This window comes from Neurospora tetrasperma (assembly GCF_000213175.1).
Source record: "Neurospora tetrasperma FGSC 2508 unplaced genomic scaffold NEUTE1scaffold_5, whole genome shotgun sequence".
In the NCBI taxonomy this organism is placed as follows: Eukaryota; Fungi; Ascomycota; class Sordariomycetes; order Sordariales; family Sordariaceae; genus Neurospora; species Neurospora tetrasperma.
The window spans coordinates 191,740-212,040 of record NW_009799103.1 but is presented as its reverse complement, the minus strand read 5'-3'; the positions used below and the strand labels follow the sequence as shown (position 1 = coordinate 212,040).

General features: G+C 53.4%; 6 protein-coding genes across 6 annotated transcripts; 4 read left to right on the top strand and 2 right to left on the bottom strand.

Moving 5' to 3' along the window:
• Window positions 1-365: 365 nt before the first annotated feature.
• NEUTE1DRAFT_47741 (uncharacterized protein) lies at window positions 366-3,296 on the top strand (the record flags this gene model as incomplete). The annotated part of the gene is made up of 1 exon (XM_009854501.1): window positions 366-3,296. The coding sequence occupies one exon, from the start codon at window positions 366-368 to the stop codon at window positions 3,294-3,296; it is 2,931 nt and encodes a 976-aa protein (XP_009852803.1).
• A 1,343-nt stretch (window positions 3,297-4,639) lies between these two features.
• Window positions 4,640-6,986, top strand: NEUTE1DRAFT_47582 (uncharacterized protein; the record flags this gene model as incomplete). The annotated part of the gene is made up of 2 exons (XM_009854488.1): window positions 4,640-6,770; window positions 6,850-6,986. 2 exons carry the CDS (start codon window positions 4,640-4,642, stop codon window positions 6,984-6,986), a joined length of 2,268 nt encoding a protein of 755 aa, XP_009852790.1.
• Window positions 6,987-7,698: 712 nt separating this feature from the next.
• NEUTE1DRAFT_66355 (uncharacterized protein) lies at window positions 7,699-10,912 on the top strand (the record flags this gene model as incomplete). The annotated part of the gene is made up of 2 exons (XM_009854581.1): window positions 7,699-9,916; window positions 9,985-10,912. 2 exons carry the CDS (start codon window positions 7,699-7,701, stop codon window positions 10,764-10,766), a joined length of 3,000 nt encoding a protein of 999 aa, XP_009852883.1.
• A 1,127-nt stretch (window positions 10,913-12,039) lies between these two features.
• On the top strand, window positions 12,040-13,009 carry NEUTE1DRAFT_111574 (uncharacterized protein; the record flags this gene model as incomplete). The annotated part of the gene is made up of 2 exons (XM_009854580.1): window positions 12,040-12,154; window positions 12,249-13,009. The coding sequence occupies 2 exons, from the start codon at window positions 12,040-12,042 to the stop codon at window positions 13,007-13,009; spliced, it is 876 nt and encodes a 291-aa protein (XP_009852882.1).
• Window positions 13,010-13,177: 168 nt separating this feature from the next.
• Window positions 13,178-15,239, bottom strand: NEUTE1DRAFT_85037 (uncharacterized protein; the record flags this gene model as incomplete). The annotated part of the gene is made up of 4 exons (XM_009854579.1): window positions 13,178-13,765; window positions 13,864-14,722; window positions 14,791-14,916; window positions 14,978-15,239. 4 exons carry the CDS (start codon window positions 15,230-15,232, stop codon window positions 13,344-13,346), a joined length of 1,662 nt encoding a protein of 553 aa, XP_009852881.1.
• Window positions 15,240-17,028: 1,789 nt separating this feature from the next.
• Window positions 17,029-18,854, bottom strand: NEUTE1DRAFT_123550 (uncharacterized protein; the record flags this gene model as incomplete). The annotated part of the gene is made up of 3 exons (XM_009854578.1): window positions 17,029-17,651; window positions 17,736-18,560; window positions 18,625-18,854. 3 exons carry the CDS (start codon window positions 18,852-18,854, stop codon window positions 17,162-17,164), a joined length of 1,545 nt encoding a protein of 514 aa, XP_009852880.1.
• Window positions 18,855-20,301: the final 1,447 nt, after the last annotated feature.

Here is a 20,301-nt window from a genome sequence, read left to right as displayed (position 1 = left end):
CCCCCCCCCCCCCCCCCTCCTCCTAATCCTCTTCCAAACTTCCTCCTCGTCACACTCAACCAACAATCATTCGCTTACGCCTTTCTCTCGATCTCTTTCACTTGACAGCAACTGCATCAACCCCAGCAACCGACCAAGACTTTCGTTTTTCGACAGCGACTTGACCTAGACTCCAGTCTACAGTCTTGTGAGTTTTGACACCCTCCACTCCCCTCACTGCCCACGCAACAGACACAACTACCCACCTCGCTTCCTCATCCATTACACTGTCACCCACCCACAAAACTGAGCCACCACTGACTCTTGTCTCAACCAGTACCTGCAAAATGTCTGCTCCTGGCTCTCCCGCTGGCTCGAGCCCCAAGATGTCCGGTCATCAGGTGACCTTGCCAGCGCGTCCTGCCGGCCCGCCTCAGCCTTCCACTCACGCTCGTACTCCCTCGGGCGTCTCTGCTGCCTCGGGTGCTGCTCCCGGTCAGGCTCGCTCCAACTTTCCGCCCCCTCTTGGTTACGACCCCGGCAAGATGGACACTCGTCCCCCGTTGAGCCACGAGGAGCGTGTCGGCAAGCGCGTCGACTTGCCTGCTGACGCCTACCTCAAGGCCGACATCAGCAGCACATTTGCCACTCGTAGCGGCTTCAACTCCGAGGGCACCCCTACCAGGCTCTCCGTCAACCAGTATCCTGTCACCAGGATCGCCAACATGGATGTTTTCCAGTACGACGTTGCTCTGAGCCCTGAACCCACCGGCGGCGTCGTTTACGACAAGGTCTGGAAGTCCAAGGCTGTCCAGCAGAAGCTTGCTTCGGTCACCAAGAAGCCCTGGATCTACGACGGGCGCAAGCTGGCCTGGTTGGCCCAGTCGGTTGACGAGATGCGTCTCCTGGTTGACCTGGATGAGGAGCGCGGTCGCAAGCCTGGCGGCGAGAGGAAGAATGCCTTCCACATCACCATCAGGCCCACTGGTAAAGTCCGTCTCCAGTCTCTGAGGGCTTACCTCATGAAGACCGCTCCTTGGGACAACCATGTGCTCGAGTGCATGAGTTTCCTCGATCACTTGCTCCGCCAGGGACCGTCAGAGCGCATGAAAACTATCAAGCGCAGCTTCTTCCACCCCTCAATGCCCGGCCGAGAGCTCGATATGCTCCTCATGGCGTACAAAGGCGTGTACGCTTCGTTTCGCTTGAGCGAGAACGTCAAGCAGATTGGTCTGGGTGTCAATGTTGATGTGAGCAACCAGACCTTCTGGAAGGCCAACCCAGCCGACAAGATGATCAAGTACGTGATCAACACTTACGGCGGTTTGAGAAGAGACCAGCTCCAGAACCTGGATGACCAGATGATCACCAGTGTGTTGAAGCCCCTGGTCAGCCAGGGAAGGTACGAGCAGTCTGAGGCCATGAGGGCTCTGCGCCGCCTGAAGGGCTGTCGCTTCACGCTCTCCCATCGCCCCAATGAGACCAAGGAGTACAAGATCAAGGGCTTCGCCTTCGACAAGAAGTACGGCCCGAACGGCGCCAACTCCTACAACGTCAAGTTCAACTGGAGACAGCAGGATGGCACTGAGAAGGAGATCTCCATCAGGGACTACATGAAGGAGAGATACGGCTATCTGGTCCGTCAAGCCGGCTGGCCCGTCATTGAGACGACACGTGCTGGATCTTTTCCTGCCGAGGTATGCAACATCGTTGCCTTCAACCAGTACCAGTACAAGCTGGACCCTCAACAGACTGCCTCCATGATCAAGTTTGCCGTTCAGCGCCCGGACCAGCGCAAGAAAGACATCAGTGCGTCGGTTCAGCGTCTCGACTGGGCCAACGACAAGTACCTCAAGGCCTTTGGTGTCAGCATCTCGCCCGAAATGGCCAAAACTGAGGCCAAGGTGCTCAGGCACCCTGAGGTGTTCTTTGAAAAGAAGACCGCTAGACCCCTGAACACCGGTCGCTGGGACCTTCGCGGCGCCCGGTTCATCGAAGGCAACAAGGAGCCCTTGACCCATTGGGGCTTCATTGGACTCAACATGTGTGTCGACGGGAGGGCGGTGAGCAACTTTGTCCAACAATTCACGAACATCTACAAGGGACATGGCGGCAGAATTGCGAAGAACCCCTATACGACCAACATCAATGCAAACCCAGCTACCCTAGCCGACGAACTTCACAAGCACGTCCCCCAGATTGTCGCAGGTAGAAAAGACCTGTGCCCGCAGATCGTGTTCATTGCCGTCCCGGACAAGTCTGCTCATTTGTATGAGCGCCTCAAGAAGATTTTTGAGTGCCGCTACGGCATTGTCACTCAAGTCCTGAATTGTGACCACGTCAAGAAGGCACAGGGGCAGTACATTTCCAATGTCTGCATGAAGGTCAACGCAAAGTTGGGCGGACAGACGTCCAGCCTTACTGCCACCAAGGCCAAGTCTCACAACTTCTTCACCAGGCCCACCATGATGATTGGTGTTGATGTGACTCACGCATCGCCGGGCTCAGACATGCCGTCTATTGCTGCCATGTGCGCCTCAGTCGACGTGGAGGGTTATCAGTACCGCGCTGCCGTCCAGACCAACGGCTGGCACAACGAGATCCTGACCGACGAGAACATCAACACCTGGATTCCCACTTTCCTCAAGGCCTACAAGGAGAAGACGGGCAGAGAGGTTGAGGATATCTACTACTTCCGTGACGGTGTCTCCGAGGGCCAGTTTGCCCATGTCATGGAGCAGGAGGTGAAAGCCATCAAGAAGGCCTTCAGGGAGAGGAGCAAGAAGGAGGCCAAGATGACGGTGATTGTGGCCACCAAGCGCCATCACATTCGCTTCTTCCCCGACAAGGGAGACAAGAACGGCAACCCCGAGCCTGGCACGCTGGTGGAGAGGGAGGTCACGCATCCCTTCCACTATGACTTCTTCCTGAACTCGCATTTTGCGCTCCAGGGCACGGCGCGTCCTGTTCATTACCACGTCCTTATGGACGAGATCAAGCCCCAGGTGAACAACTTGCAGAGGATGATTTACCAACAGTGCTACACCTTCTGCCGTGCCACCACGCCCATCTCGTTGCATCCGGCTGTCTACTATGCCCATCTGGCGGGTGCGCGTGCCCGCTGCCACGAGAACCGGGACTATGGTAACAATACACGGGTTCCTGAGAAGGTCAGGGACCAGGTGAACAACCCGAACAACTTGGTTGCCAAGCATCAAGATCCCACTACTTACAGCAGCGACTGGAAGAAGAACAACCCGCCTCCAAGGCTGATTCCCATGCAAGCCCGCATCCACAACACCATGTGGTGGGTCTAATCTTGGTCGCTTTGGCTGGCCTTTCTTGACGGCACTTGAGTCGGTCATTTCAGGACATTGTTGCCTAGGTGGAACATGTCGACGGTGGAGAGGGGTGTGATTGGTAAGCGGCATGCAAAGGGTTTGGGACTTGGGAAGGTTTTCGTGACCCATTGGGGTCAGATATATTTGGACGACATGAGCGATGGTGGTAGTATAGGATGATCAATGGATCATATAGCGAGATGCTGGTGGCCGTGGAGGGAGTCAATACTTGGGAGGATCTTGAGACCGATATATGGACAGGATTCATGGATGGCACTTGCACAAACAGTTTCCGATCCGAGTCTGGGTTTCTTTTCCAGTATTACCAGTTCTACATAAGTCCATAGCATAAGAAAGGTGCCGTTTACTTGAAGCTTGTTTCTCGAATGTGCATAAGTGAATGACTGTGATTCTGTGCAGTGACGTTGGTGCTGTGAATGGGTGAAGCAACCGAGAATGCCAATGTTTGGGAGTCTCTGAGATATGGTTCATGTGGTGATTGATGGCACGCGAGTTGGTTTGTATTGCCAGCCCGGTAGAGACATCGCGTTGGATTGCATGGTATAGCGGTTGATTGATGATTGATGGGCTTGATGGTGGTTTGGATGAAGGTATAACTTGGTGGTGGTGGTGCTGCTCACTGCGTGTTGCGAGTGTGTCATTAACCTTTTGGTGAAATCGGATGTAAGGCCAACGCTTTGATTTTTTGGCCCAGGCTCTTTGGTGTACCAACGACAGGATCTTTTGTTTTATAAAAGTAAGTTTTTTGTGGTGCCACTTTACAACTTTTGGATGCTAATACAAAAAATCTTGACGCGTACGTTGGGAAATTTAGATACGAAACTTGAACTTGAGGGCGAAGCTGGAAGACGAAGCCGGAAGCCGAGAGGTAAGATGGGATACCCGAGCAGATCCGGATGCCCAGCTTCATATTGTTGGACTTCTTTTTTTTGTTGGGAAGAAGGCCACCAGTCTCTCTTGAGTAACTGGTATGTACCAAGTTTTGGGTGGGGGGCTGATTGGGGGAGTGATGATTGTAGGTATTTGCCTTGGATTGCTGACTGGACAAAGATTCATGAAGGCAGAAACGCTAGGAGGCTGGAAGAGGAAGAATATCCAGGTTGGAAGAGCAGAAGAGTTCTGGCTGGAAGAGCAGAGGAGTTGAGGAAGGAAAAGGACAGAACGCCGGAAAACCAGGAACGCGAAGAAAATCTCGAAGAGCCAGGAGCCAGGAAAGCTAGAAAAATTAGGAGAGCCACGAAGCCGGGAAAGTCAGGAGCCAGAACAGTGGGCAAAGAGGAAGACGATCAACAAAACCCATGTATCGACACCGAAAAAAACAACTACCTCCACCACCTCCGCCTGCCCATGGAGATGGACGAACCCGTCAAGGCTTACAGAATCCCCTAAGCGAGGGTACTTATTCCCATCCTCGAGCTGCACCGTTACCACCATTACCACCACCACCAGTACAAGCACAAGCACAAGTATCCGATCCAGTCATCACACCAAGTTCAAGTTTTCCACTTGGTGGCGGTGCTCTCCCAGGACTTCCACTTGGCACCGACTATAGAGGTACCTCTACCTCTACCCAACCACAACCGCAATCAGAACCGCGACGACGTCCGTTGCGTCCAGCACCATGGAGAACGCCTACTTCCCCTCAACGACCTCCGCCTGGGCGGTGGTTGGATCGGGCACTTGTAGTATCTTCCACCCCTCAATGGCCTGCGCAGAGAAGGTTCAGGGCTGGGTCTCTTCCTCCTATCCACTACGAGCAACGAACATCGCGGGGATCACGGCCAGAGACAGCTCATACTAGAGATGGAGGAGGAGTGCAGATTTCGTCGAGGGAGGGTGCGAGAGTGGTGGTGTCGCCTGTGCTGATAATTCCTTCAGGGCCAGGGTCAGGGGGGATGTCGCCTGCTGTGGATGGGCGACGAGGGCCTTCTGCTTTTGGGATTCCCAACATGAAGCGAAAGATACTAAGCAAATTGCCAACAAGAAAGTTGGTTGCGGACAATGACCACGGTACAGCGGAAGAGAAGGGGGGTGGGGTGTCTACAGATACCTCTAGGAGGGGGGATGACGATGTCGAGGGACAAGTTTTAGGGCTGAGGGTAGGAAAGGGAAGAAAGAATTCAGGAGGAGTGGGAAGGAGACAAAGCGCGGATTCAATATACTCTCAAGACATGGAAATCTCGGAGGGAAGGGAGTCGATCTTCGCGGAGACGTATCATCTGTTCATGTTTGGGGAGCATGGGGATGGAGAAGAGAGGAGTCAAGGGTGTGTGGATAATTCCAAGAAAAAAGGAGAAGACCGGAGATGGAAATGGGAACCACCATGGCTTTTCTCACCTGATACTCCCGGTGCGCCACTCGGAAGCCACTACCGACGCCAGAATCCGATTGTACCTTCAGTTGAACCTAGAGACAAATTGGAAGAATGGCATGGAAGTGAACGAGAGCCGACCAGTCCGACGCCTATTCGCGCCGGGACTACCAATCGCATCATAAGAAAGCCAGCAAGGCTGAACCTGAGACCATCAAGCACCCAGCAGGTATTGAGGACTCCTTCTCCGCTGTCGGCGACGTTGAAGAGGCCTGGACCGCATGTGCCGCATGGGGGCCGTTTGGGGTTGACTTCCGCACCTACTTCCACGAAGGATGTTCCTGCTGGTGGTGCTGGTCATGCGGCTCCGATGTTTGCTCGGGTGTTGACTGCTAGTCCGGAGGTGATGAGTTCGGTTGCGGCAGAGGAAGATGAGAGGAGGGGGATGGTGAGTCGATGGTCGACGGACTCGTCGGACATGTCGGACTCGTCAGACTCGTCGGATGAGGAGGTGGTGGATAGGGAGGTGTGGGCTGTTTCTGGGGGTCCTACTCGGGAAGCATGTGAGAAATTTGGACAAAAGTCGGTAGAAGAACCGGCAAAAGGGCTGCTACAAGGGATCTTGGGTAAAGACTATGAAAGACAGAGACCATCGGAAGAGCCGATACGAGAAACATTATGGGCAAAAGACCGGCCAGCAGGACAAGAGCCTAACGCGATCACTGCCACCGAATCTTGCCGTGTTCTTCAAGAAAACGAAGGTAGGGAGCAACAACAGGACGAAGAACCGATTCCACGGTTCCACAACCTCACTACCCAGCTTGCGAATGTTCAAGCGGCCCTTGACCACATTGTGTCCCAAGTCACAAGTGTCGAGACAGCATTCGGGCGAGTGCGCGAGGCGATGATTGCCTTACGTAAGCAGGCAACGGAGACGCTTATTGATACTCAGCAGTTTTCTGAAGAGGTTAAGGGAGTGCAGAGACAACTGACAGAGGTAAAGAGACAGTTAAAAGGTAAAATAAAGGAGGTTGTTGGCAATGGTGAGAATAGGCCAAAGCAAGCAAGGAAGGAAGAGGAAAATAGTAGACATAAGGAAGGGCATGATGACCAAAAAGGTAAGAAAGCGGAGGACACTCTGTTAGGAGCTGATCTGCGGTTGATTGAGGTTGATATTGACAAAGAGGAACTAAATAGGACATGAAAAGGAACAGTATAAGGAGAGGGAAACGAAGGAGGAACAACAACGTCCGGAGGAGCCACGAGAAGGACCGCCGAAGTCACGGAGGGGACCACCGAGCGGGCCGGCGCCGGGAGGGGCGGAGTGGGTTTGATGCCAATTGGGACACCGAGTGTTGATTTCGGGTAATGCTAGAGATGGGAGAGGTGTTGATGACGAGATGTGACGAGGAGGAAAAGGGGAAATAAACAAAACCAAGCCAGGCGTAGAATTGACCACTTTGACATGAATGTCGCTTGACAGATGAGGTCCAACTAGTCGTGAACATCACCATCGATGTGGTCCAGGTGAAAGTGTCTCATCTTGTTGACGAAATGCTGTATCATTGACAAAGCATCAACCTCAACCTAGGGTAGAGGTTGTGGTGTTGACATAGAGGTAGAGAGTGGCCACGGCAGTGGATGACGACGACATGTGAAGTCCAAACAGACTCCCGTCGGGTGCTGTCACGGGCCGCGCGTAGCCGTGTGGGTCTTGGCATTCGACCGGCACTGCGGCACAACGCTAAGCCCTGGGCGCTGTCTCGGCAGTTTCTAGGCGCTTACTGGATAAGCTTGGCAAATTTACAGGGGACTTTTTTAGCGGATGCAGGTGAGAGCAAGGAAGCCCCGCTTGTCCCGCGGTCACTGCCGTCACCGTGCGTCGGGTCGTTCGTCTCGTTCTCTTCAACCCAACATCATCATCATCATCTTCCATCTCAGCTTCAGCAACCCAAGGCCAGAGAACGGGAGATGCTCCCTCTGACTTGACACCACCAATCACCACCACCACCACAATTACAGCTGCCATACTAACAGTCAGACAGTATGGCCTCCTTCATCCGCGCAAAACAGGCGGGCGTCCAGACGGACCTGTCGCAGAACATCCAGCCCATGCACTTTATGCCCGACGAACAAGCTCGCTACGGCATCAACTCCCAGATCAGCTGTCTTGCCTACGACCCCGTCCAGTCTCTACTGGCAGTCGGCACCAACGAGTCCAAGTTCGGCCCGGGAAAAATCTACGTCTTCGGCCAACGCCGTGTCCACAAGTTTTTCTGCCCACCGCGCCCATCGTCCATCCGAGAGCTACGCTTCGTCGCCAACCGCCTCATCAGCCTCGATAGCAAGAACGAGCTGGCGATATGGGACCTCGACACGGGCAACCAGGTTGCCAAATACGTATACTCGGGCGTCGTGTGCCTGGTGACAGACCCCATGCTGGACTGGGCCTTTGTCGGGTTACAGAGTGGTGATATTGCAGCCTACGACCTCGACCGCGAACGCCCCTCGACCTTTCGCATTCCCAACTTTTGGCGCGAGCGAGACCCCAACCCGACCGCAGGCAGACTTGTGTCGATGCAACTACACCCCAGGGATATCGGCAAGATCTTGATTGCCTACACAAATGGAGCCGTCATCTACTCGTTCAAGCAAAACATTGTCCAGAAATACTTTGAATACGAGCTGCCGCCTGATGCTCCCGGCGGAGACGGCCACGGAATCCACATGGCCCGGAAACCAAAGATCACCCATGCCGTTTGGCACCCCACTGGCACCTTCATTCTGACTGCGCACGAAGACGGCAGCCTCGCCATCTGGGACACCAAAGAAGGCCGTCTCGTCACGGCCAGGTCACTATACCGCACCCGAGTCAACGAGCCCACCTCCAACCCACCCAGACCCATGCGCCTCGCTCCCTTCGTCCGTATCTCGTGGTGCTGCCAAACCGATCCCGACAACACCGGTCTTCTGATTGCTGGCGGCCACAACATCGACGATCCCACCGCAAGCAACCTCACTTTCCTCGAACTCGGTCCCACCCCGATCTATGCCACCTCCTCGTGGGAAGTTCTTGCTGCTCACTTCGATGGCAAGCGCTCTCTCCCCATCTCCACTCCCCCGGGAGCAAGCGTGGTCAACTACGTTCTCATCCCGCGCTCATCTCCCTACTTTAACGGCGCTCAGGACCCCATCGCTGTTTTGGTCCAGCTTTCCTCGGGGGAACTCATCACCTTGACCTTCCCCTCTGGTTTCCCCATCTCTCCAACCAATATGCTGCACCCCAGTCTCTCGTTTGTCCATCCGTTTGTTCAAACAGTAGCTGTATCGACAGTGCCAAGAGCACGCTGGCTGGGCATGGCGGAGAAGAGGAGCTTGGGAGAGCAGATCCTCAGAGGAGGAGTGGAGTACAGTCACAGAACGAGAAAGGAGCAGAGGAATATCGTCCAAGTTCTCCACGCCGATAACATCATCCGCTTGTGGGACGTTGGCCGCGGAGACGAGATTGAGAATGCCATGCAGTGTCAAGTGGACGTTGCCAGGTCGCTCAACCGATTCGAGGGCGGTGTGGAAACGACGGCTATGCACATGGCGCAAGAGACGGGAGAGTTCGCGGCTGGCACAAAGACGGGAGAGGTGATTGTTTGGCGGTGGGGAATCAACAAGAACTTTGGCAAGGAGGAGCCCAGAGCCGAGGAATGTGAAAGGGGAGGCTTGATGGATATTTCCTCCAGGGCGGAACCGAGTTTGAAGGAAGGACTGCAGCCGTTTGTCATGCATAACATGGCTCAGGGGAGGGTGACGGTGGTGGCGGTGTCGGATGTAGGCTTTGTGGCTGCTGGCTCCGAGGGCGGACATCTCTCTATCATTGACCTGCGAGGGCCAAAGGTTATCTACCATGGCTCTGTCACGGAATGGTCCAAGGGCGAGAAGAGGGGGCTGTTTAAGCATTCGTCTAGCTCCAGTCACGGGGGCAAGCCCGAGTGGCCGACAGTCATTGAGTTTGGAGTCATGACGCTCGAAGGCGAGAACTATTCGAGTATCTGCTGCTTCGTGGGAACGAATATGGGGAGGGTGGCTACTTTCAAGTTGCTGCCTTCTGGCCAGGGGTATTCGGTCCAGCTGGCCGGTGTTGCGAACATGGACGATAAGGTGGTGGCTATTTGTCCTATTGAGGTGCAGACGGGGCGGGAAGCCGGTGCTACAGGGCCCATTGTTGCTGGGTTGAGAGAGGGCAAACAGGTTGATGGTGTTTTGGTTGCTGGTATGTCCTCTCTCCCTTGTTCTCCATTTCCTTTCGTTTCGGTCCAATACTAACCCATGCCGCAACAGTCACCCAAACTGAATCCAAAATCTTCCGCCCACCCCACGCCCGCGGCGCCTCCAAATCTTTTGACTCCGGCATCCTCTGTGACGCCGCTGCCGTGACGCCCGCCGACACCTCCATGTCGTCTCACGGCTACGCCCTCGTTGCTGTCTTCAACGACCGAACCCTCCGTTCTTACACCCTCCCGGGACTGCGCGAGATCGCCAAGCATCCGTTGCCCATGCTCGACCCTCTACGCACCATATCAACCGTCATTTCCAAAACCGGTGACGTCCTCGGTTTCACCGGCCCCTCCGAAATCACCGTCCTCCCAGTCTGGGGAGGCAGCGGACGTGCTCTCGAGAACACGCTCGATAACATGATCAACATCGCCCAAGAGCTCCCACCTAGACCCACAATCTCCAACGTCCAATGGCTCTCCGGTACACAGTACATCTCCCCCACAGATCTCGACCTCCTCATCGGCGGCCCCGACCGACCTCCTTCCAAGAGAATGATGGCAGCTACAGACGCAGAACGTAACGGCGCCGGAGTCTACAACCCTGCCGCCGCCGGTGCCGCGGGGTCAAGTACCGCAAGGTTGCAGGGACAGGTGAAAGAGACAGAAGGGTGGGGTGATTACCTCACACGCCAGCTGAACGAGCGCACCGAGAAGTTGAATATCATGGGCGATAGCATGGACAACTTGGCTAACACGACGAGTAAGTGGGCCGAGGACGTGGATGGGTTCGTCAAAAAGCAAAAGAGGGATTTGTTTTTGGGGGGGATCAAGAAGAGTTTCTTTTGAGCGTGTCATATGTGGATTGGGATTTTTGGTGCTTTTAACTGGAGTTGGGAGTCAGCGCTTGGGATAGATAGACCTTGGTGGTCTGTCATCACTTTGGGCAGATCTTAGTGTTGTTTTAAGTGAATGGCATCTTTGTTGTTTCTCTTCAGCCCTGCTTGCACGCAGGTGGGTCTGTGACAGTGTACTATCATGCTATTAGCATTTCGGGGTGGGAGCCCATATCATGCATGGATTTCGAACTCAGATGCGCATTTCTCTTCCCGTCTCTGTCCCTCTCTTGCGGGTTATTTACTCTAGTCCTTGTCTTGGCTTTTTTTAATTCTTCTCCAGTCAGAAAGATGACGGACCGATCACATCTATCGCAATCGATACGAACGGAAGGAAATAAGTCAAAGGTCCAAATGAGTCCACACAAGGCACCATGACGCAAGAACACTCTACCACAACCGTCGCTGTTCACGAAGCCAGGCAGACGGAACGCCCAACGCAGCTCCTTTTTTTTTTTTTTTTTTTTTTTTTTTTTTTTTTCGTCCTGGCTTCTGCATATATGTACGCCCTTGGGTCCCGTGGAATTGAGCGAGCCCCTCTCGCAGGCCCTCGATGATAAATTCCGGATTTGACAATGCATACCGTATAAAATTCCGGGCGTTCATTTCCAACTTCAGGGAAATCAAGCATACATGATCTGTAAGCATCCTGCAACGTTCATGCCCACCAGAAATTGATTACCATTTTCCTCGGGCATGAATCGTTATTGTTGGCTTCAATCACTCCAGAAGGCTCCATTCACTCCAGAATGTCAAGTGCGAACAACAAATCGATGTCTCGCAGGTGCGTACAGCCTGCCTCTCTACATATTTCCTGCACATCTAGAGGTACTGTACCATGGATGTCCGATAATAACTAATAGGTATTTACTGCCTACTGCACTCTTGACCGACCAATTTATTGTCCATTGACACCATCGCCACCGTCACCAACGCCTTCCTCATTGACCACTTGTGCTTCTGTCGGAGACAAAACATGTCATGTCATCCCGCTGCCACAAAAAAATATTCCGGAACACCACATGTCCGTATTTCTATTTGGGACATAGACGGAGACATCAATCCTCGCCGTGACGAAGAGTACAGTTTTGAGCCTATAAGGCTTCCCCCATCCCACACCTTTCTCTGCTCTCCTTTTCTTCCATCATCGCACACATCATCTCATACAACATAAACGCACAAAACACAACAATCATCACAAACACATTGAAGCAAAGTCCATCACCATGGCACCCATCACCATTTCCCGCGTCCTTTGTGGGCTGCTCCTCTTTTTGGGTATATTTGCCCTCCTCGCTGACACGACCAAGCCGGGAAGTGGTCAGCTGTCCAAGGCCGAAAGTAAGACATACAAATACCTCTACCTACCTATCTTCTGTCACCTCCAATCCATATCTCTTTCTCTAACCAAAAACAGACACCACGTTCTCAACAGCGCGGAGACCAGTCTCCACGACAACCCACGCTCCTCTCGTGGTGAGGAGGAGCACACGAACCACCACTATCTTCACCACCGCCAACGTCACCCCGGTCAGCAACATCAGCACTACCACCACCACCAGCAAAACGGCCCTCGCCCGCGCAGAACCCACCCCGTCCAACGTCGTCATCATCATCAACGTACCGACCCCCGCCCCCGGAGCACCCACCCGCGGCGCCGTCATCATCATTGAACCCTCCCATACCCCCCTCCTCCGCGCCGCCCCTCTCCCCGACGACCTCGTCGCCCTCGACCGGGACAACCACCTGGTCTCATGCTACAAATTCGGCTGGTGGAGCGAGCGGCGCAAGTTCATCCGGTCCATCACGGACTTTTGCCACGCGCTGGACGGCGAATCCATGTCCCCGGTCGGCACTCGTCACCCGCTGACGGGCTTCCACCAGCACCAGTGGAACTGGATGGATCGAGGGTTCGAGCTCATAGTCGAGGTGCACATAGTGATTTCGCTCGAAGTCATGGAAGGGTGCGAGTGGGTTTTTGACGAGGGGGAATGTGGGCGGTACTTGAGGATGCCTGTCGACTTGTGTGATACGGATAGCGAACATCACAAGAAGGGCGGGACGGTGGTAGGGCGGACGAGCTATGGAGGGGAGAAGGAAGGGAAGACGTGTTTGCTTTGGAGGGTGGATTGGGAGGGGCTTCATGTGTCGGATGCTGAGCCGGTGGAGGGGTACGAAGATGGGATTGGGGTTTAGTCTTGGTGGTTAGGTGAAGGGGGGTTCATATTTCGGGGAAAGAATCGAGGGAAGGCGAAAAGAATATTTAGGTTTTTTTTTTTTTTTTTTTTTCGTTTTTTTGAATGGGAAAAGGCAGGAAATGGATGGTTGTACCTAGTGGGAAGCGTTTGGACTTGGAAGTACATGATACAACTCACATGAAATTGGATTTACTACCTAGAGGTACCTAGTGTCTTCAGCAATGATTGGATTGAAGTCAAGAACTCGCCGCGCTTTCCAGTTTTCCAATCTTTCACTCACCCGCACACTTTCCTTCCCGTTACCTTCTATTCATCACACCAACAACAACCATCTACCTCACCCTCTTCCTCATCAACAACCTCGCATTCCAATCCGTCATGGCCATCTCATTGATATACCCCGTCTTTGGCCTCCCCTTCTTTTCGTCCGCAAACTTGAACTCAAACTCGTACAACATCCTGGCCATGATGAGCTTGATCTCCGCCACGGCAAACTGTCTGCCCGGACACGCCTGGTTTCCATACCCAAAGCCCAGGACATTCGGATGCGTCTGCCCGGCCATGTGCAGGTGCATCTGGTCTGGAGACTCGTGTCTCTTGCGGTAGAAGCGCATGGGATCGTACTCGTTTGGGTTTTCGTACGTCTGCGGATCCATTTGGTGTTCAAGCATGGGGAAGGCGACGCGGGTTCCGCGGGGGATGAAAGTGCCGTCTTTGAGGGTGACGTCTTGCTGTGCTAGGCGTTGTGGTCCAACTGTGTTTAGGTAGGTATCCTTCCGTTAGTACATCCCGTTGCGTCATCAGAAAGAAAGAAAGACATGAAACAGAAAAGGGAGGGAAAAAAAGACATACGCATAATAGGCGGCTCCCTCCTCTGCGTCTCCTGAAAGAAACTATCCAGCTTCTCCAGTCTGACACACCACTCCTTGACACTCACCCCCCCGCCGCCGCCCTCCTCTTTCATCCCACCCGCCAACCCCGGCGGCCCCAGTTCCTTTGCAATCTCATCCACCTCCTCCTGCAACACCTCCCACCACTGCGGATGTTCGCACAAATCAAACATCATATTCGCCGCCTGGCTCGCTGTCGTATGAATACTCGCCAGCGTCAACACACACTGTCGGGCACTCATCTCCTCCACTCGGACTTCCTCCCCCTTTCCGTGATCCAGCATCCAATCCAGCAGGGTATCCTGTGCTTCTTCTGCCGTGAGGCTCACCTCTCCCCGTGCCGCCTGCGCCCTCTTCTCCTTGAGGGACGCATGCTTGCGCATCTGCTCCCCGACGATCCCCCGCGCAGCTTTTAATTGCTTCAACACCCTTCTCCGCGCTGGGATGAGGGGAGCAACGACCGGGTACATCCAGGGCGGGAACATCTTCATGGTGAAGCTGGCTGTGAACAAGTCGATGCTGAAAGCGACCGAGATGCCGAGCCAGGTCTCGTCGCGGCAGGCCGGGTCGCCCAAAAAGACTTTGGCGGTCATGCGGGAGACTAGGTCGCGGACGGTGCGCTCAAAGTCGATCTTGACCCAGTCGTTGCCGTTGGCGGAGAGTTGGGAGTGGGGAAGGGAGATGTCCCATCCGTGGGAGAGCTCGGTGGAGGCCGAGTCGATGAACTTCCAGAGCTCGGGAGTGAGCTTTTTGCGGAGGACTTCGACGTGGAGGTTGTTGGTGAGGAGGAAGGTGATGCCGTGGTATTCAGGGACGAGGTTCTGTGGGCAGTTAGTGACCCTGCCTAGAATACAAAGGGTTGGTAGAAAGAAGGAATGAAAGGACGTACGGCGACGTTGGCACCCTTGTTACTCAGCTTGCTCAGCGGAATCAAGCGTAATTCATCCAAGTACCGGATGGGTAATATCAGAAAATCGGCGTCGTAGCGTTTGAGGACAAAGGGCATGTTGGGCATCTGTTTTTTCCTTGTCAGTCCATTATTTCCCCCCATCCCCTTTCTGATCATAATTACATACCTTGGTGTAAGCCTCATGCACCAGCTGTCTAGCCCCCATCACGAACCTGGCCTGCAGCAAGAGCGTCGGTTCGAACCATGAACGATAGCCCCAAGTGGGGATCGTGAGCTTCTTGCGCTTGCCGTTGGTAAGCCATTTGGCGGTGGTAGAGAGGAACCAGGATGTGATGAGTATGAGGGCAAAGGTTTTGGGGTAGCTCAGATGCTCAATCCTGTCTTTGATGGCGAGGTGGAAAGGGTTAGCATATGGGTTCATGTTCAGAGGCCCCGGTAGGGAGGAGGTGTTGTGTAGTGTATTCATTGTGCTGTTTCCTTGTGCCTTTTGGGGTGGTGGATGTTTGGTTGTTGAGTGGAGGATGAAGCAGATGATGTGGTATGAGACTGAGACGAGAAAGGGAAGTGGCCGTTGTGTTTTATGTCTCTCTGACTTTTGTTGACCGAGCCAGTTCTAGGTAGAGGTATCTTGTCTGCCCCTGGATATCAGTTCGTTCGCGGCCTACTGTCCTGATTCATTGATTGGTTTCCACAAAGTCTGAGAATCGGAGGCCGTGATGAAGCCGAAAAGCGTGAAGCTATCACATTTGAGCTGGCGAATGTGAGCTGAGGCTAGGCTGGAGTTCAAGTCCGTGAATGTGATCCTCACCAGTATCGGTTCGACACTCGAAGGGAAAATCAGAAACCTTCATCCCCACATGGCCCTTGATGTCTCTGCTCGTCACACACCTTTCAGTTTTTTTTTATTTTTTCAATCTTTTTCAGCTGGAGTTTGGCTCCGTGCCACTCGGCTTGATAGTGATCCTTGAGAGTAACATCGAGTCCAGTGCAACCATACATGTTGCAATATTCAACGGCCATCCCCTAAGATCGAATGTTGTGCATAATGGAAGGAAAAAGCAAGTTGGATCGGGTTAACAGTTCGTGTGGTTACTCCGATCACTTTTCACTTTTTCAGCTGCTGTAGCATCACATGTCCTCTGTGGGTGGAGAAAATCGAGTGATGAAATCTTTGAGCCATCACAGCCGGATGAAGGTTGTTGATCTAAGACAGCCTAGCACATCATCATGTCCATAGTGTGTACATTCCGCAGTGGATGCGGCAAGCACAGTGGATTTCCATAAGCGCGGTGCGGGAGGACATGGAACTGACATGAGTGTGTCTCATTGCTTTGGTGTTGACGCTGAAATGTTTCGGAGTTTCTTTGGAGTATGTGAGCACTGTGCCTGAACTTTTTTACCCTTGACGCGCTGAGACAGGGGTGGGAGCTAAGGTACCTGAATAGGATTTGCGTTCGGCAAGCAAATTTGCAGGAATCGCAAAATGTCCGCACGTGGTGATCTGCGAACATGTCTCGGATGGATGGAGGGAGAGATACACTACTGTAGGGCCAAACGCTAGGGGAAGATATGCTGTGAAGCCGGTAAGTGGCGATGATACGAATGGCGCCCGGGTTGGGTCAACACCATCAGTTCTGTCCGAATAATACAGCGGCAGCTGATGAGGCGGGTTCAGCGTCCACTAAGTGTAGGGGTCAGTCCCACGGCTGCTCGTAACTAATACTGTGCCGGATCATGAGAAGGACGGACACTGTGGTCGATAAGTATCGGGAAGAGGAACTCATAAAAAGGGATTTTAAGGAGATGTCCACTGTGTCTGAAGTAGTAACATGTCATTCGAGCCCATCGTGGAGCCGGGTGGCGGTTGAGCTGGGCCGAAGATCATCACTACGCTAGACGCTGAAGCAGGGGACAAACCACTGCAAGTGTGAAAAGGCCGAAGCCGGGGTTACATCTTTCTGGCAGGACGGCTCGAAGAACCCGAAAATGGCATTGAGGTCGTTGCAGATTTGTCCTGTTGATTAGAGGTACCTAGCTCTCGTATGGAAGCGAGTGTGAAAATACGAGGATCTGAGGTTGTGTTGCCATGTGTAAATGGACACTGGACGGCAGGTGGTGAGTTGGGGGGAAAATAGAAGTACAATACAGGATGTGATGTCAATTGATGGGAAAACCGACGCTGTAATTTGCGCTGCACGTCCATTCAATACAAGAGGTGGTATAATAACGTGTATTATCTCTACAAGGACATTTTTCCACATTGAAATGTTAGGAAGAGCTAACCTGCTATCTGTACCTCACTCCCCCTCCCACGTCATTCCCGCTCACGACCATCATCACCACACAAACCCTACAAATCCCTCACCAAGAACCCTCCATATTGCAATTTCTGAAACACGCCCTCGCCATCATACTTTGCCGCAACTTCCTTGATCAACCCGACATTCTCCTCTCCAAACCCCCGCAGTACATCCTGCCTCTTGTCCGCAAACGTCGGGCAAACAAAGTCCAGCAACAGGCCCCTCTCTTCCGCCGCCGCCTTCACCTGCTCGTAAAGGCGATCCATGGCCGCTTGATGTACCACGTCATCTCCGTCCCGCGGGTACTCCAACGTGAACACGCACCAGTTCTGCGACACCTCTTGCAGACCGAGAGCATTGCCACCTGTGCCGTTATCGCGACCGGCGCGGGCAGCAGATGCAGTGACGGGCTGAATGGTGTAGTGCAGGTCTGTGCCGTCACTGGAAGGGGGGAGCGTGGCGGTTATGTCTTGCCAGATCTTGTGAATGGCGAGGTAGAGGGCCTTGTCCACTTTGGTGGAGATTGTGAAGATGGTGCGTCTGTTGGGAGGAAGGAGGAGGGTGGTGGTTAGCATGGGGTGCAGTGGTGGGTGAGATGAAGAGGGGGAAGGAGTCACGACTTACTTTCCCTTGGGAGGCCGATGTCCAATGGCCTGCGCCAGCGTTGACAGCGTACCATCCGTCTTTGGAACCACAGGCGCCATCATACTCTCCAATTTCCGGAACGGCTCAAACACCTTTGGTTCTTCCTCGGGCGTATCGGCATACAGCTGTCCAATGGCGACGAAATCCCTGTGGACGTTGGTAAAGTACGCCGCTTGGACATCGGTCTCCATCTCCTTGTGCGTCGCTACCGAAGCCTCGATGATGTTGGCGTAATCATCCGGCTTGTACAAGCTGACGGTATACTGTGTCTTCAGCAACGGATACGTCTGCAAGTAGAAGGTGGTAACGACTCCAAAGTTGGATCCGCCGCCTTTCAGAGCCCGGTAAAGGCCCGGTCGGACTTCGGCAGAGCAGTGGACAGTGTGTCCATCTCCAAGGACGACCTCAAATCCCCGGACCTGATCACACCCCATCCCCCTCAGGTTCACAAACCCTGGCATCCCCCCTCCCAGCACAAAGCCCGCCACACCAATCTCCTCGTATCGTCCGCCCATCACACTTCTCCCCTTACCTTCGAGCCAGGTATACACCTCTCCCCAAGTGTTTCCCGCCCCCAAGCTCGCTATCCCTGTCTCCGGGTCAAAGGACTTATCGTTCAACAACTGCAAATCAAGGATCACGCCATCTTCACGAGTGCTGCTGAAACCCGGGTTGGGATTGTGGCCCGTGGCACGCACAGCAAATTTGCATTGCGTTTTGGTAATGATGGAGAGCGCCGTGCTGACCTCGGCTGCCGAAACAGGTTGGAAGTACGCAGCAGAGGGGAGGTGGCAAGTTGTTGACCTGAAAACCGAAGCATGACGTGGTCAGTACCGGAATGAAGAGCGGATGGATGGAGGAACACTACCAAGGCGTTGTAAGAGCCACCATGGGCCTGGAGGTAGGGTCATCGGCGGTGATGACACGCTCTCCGAAAGCGGCTTTGAGCAGGTCACGAGCAGCAGCTGCTCGTTCATGGTCGGTCTTTGGGACGGGAATGCCTCTGATTGAGTGTGGGCGGAAGATTGAGTGCCGTGAGATGGCTAAGAGGTAAGATCCAGTGGATCTGAAGAGCTTGAGAAGGGCTGAGGACATCATCGTGAATGACTCTGTGGTTGTTGTATGTTATGAGTGGTTTTTGCTTGTTGACTGATCGGCATCTCACAAAGCGAAGCAAGAGAACGGTACAGGGCCAGTACTAATAAGGCAACTGGATTTGGGGGCATGAAGCTCTTCTTCTACCCGACCGATTTCGGCCTTTGGTTCATCAGCGTCATTGCTTTGTTTCTCAAGGATCAAGGTAAGCATACCTCTCACACAGGCCCGGTCAAGCTGGAGGATCAACAACCATCACTGGCATCCACCGTCGTGCAGTCTCGGGTCCCGGGATATCATCACCATCACGACCCCGGAGATTTGGTGTTTTACTCAAGGCAAGGTACCTACACACTGAGGTGATCACCGTCATGGATCCAGCAGCCTTAACAGGGGTCCAACTTTTCAGGGCTGCAGCGCGTTATCCGCCCCCTGTCGGGCTGGGCACATGGCCCAAGTGATATTGGAAAATCGGGTGTGAAGGCCCGGCCATAGTGCTACTTAACAGCACCAATCGGTGCACATCCCATCCCTGACATATGGCACACAGTGTCGGTCAGTGCCCACATTCCTGTCTAAGACTGCAACTGAACGCTATTGCGTATACACCCTAGACTGAGACAGTGATGAAATGAAACATCTTTAAACTGAGGTGCCATCAAGGTACGTGATTTTATCACACGCTTTCAAAGCAGTCGGGGAATTACTGTGTACACTACTACCGTACACTTACACTACCTAGTCCGGGTTACACGACAACGGCCCCGATAGCAAAGTCGCACTGGGAAATACGCAGGCCGCCGATCCCAATCCACCAGGCCCCGTGGGAGATCTGGATCGATTCGTCGTGCGTGGAAAGATACCTACCTATAATCGTCTTGACGAACATCGTGAAGCGAACTCAGGCGAGTAGGCCCGGTATGTTAATGCCATCAATGTTAAGTTATGCCCCTGAGGCCGTGCGAGGACCTTAGCGATGCTCTTTCCACAGAGCACATCGATCCTTCAACGACGAGTGTCTTGAGGGCTCCAGTCTTGGAATCGGAGGTGGTGTCCCGCACGGTTGAGTTTTAGCGGGTCAAGATGGAACATGTTGCAGTCATAATTTTCTTTGCGATACTACAGAAAGAAAAAAAAGAAGAAAAAAAAAAAAGGAAAAGAAAGACAAAAAAAGTGAAAAAAGAGAAGGCATCTATTACTTTCATCAACATGGCCTGTGGATTGCTGACTCTGTATACAAGAAGTATCTTTCTCGGAAGAGCGGAACTCGAATGTTTTCAGGCGGCTATTGCTCATGGGTCCCATGGGGTTCCAGCTGAGAATCCTACCTACTCGAGTCTTGAAGTCCAGCTATCGGATTCTTCCAGTGTCTCCATCAGCTTGGTGATCACAGGCATGTCTTTCGTCACTTGTCACAAATGAAGAATCTTAGTCTCATGAGACTTGAAGA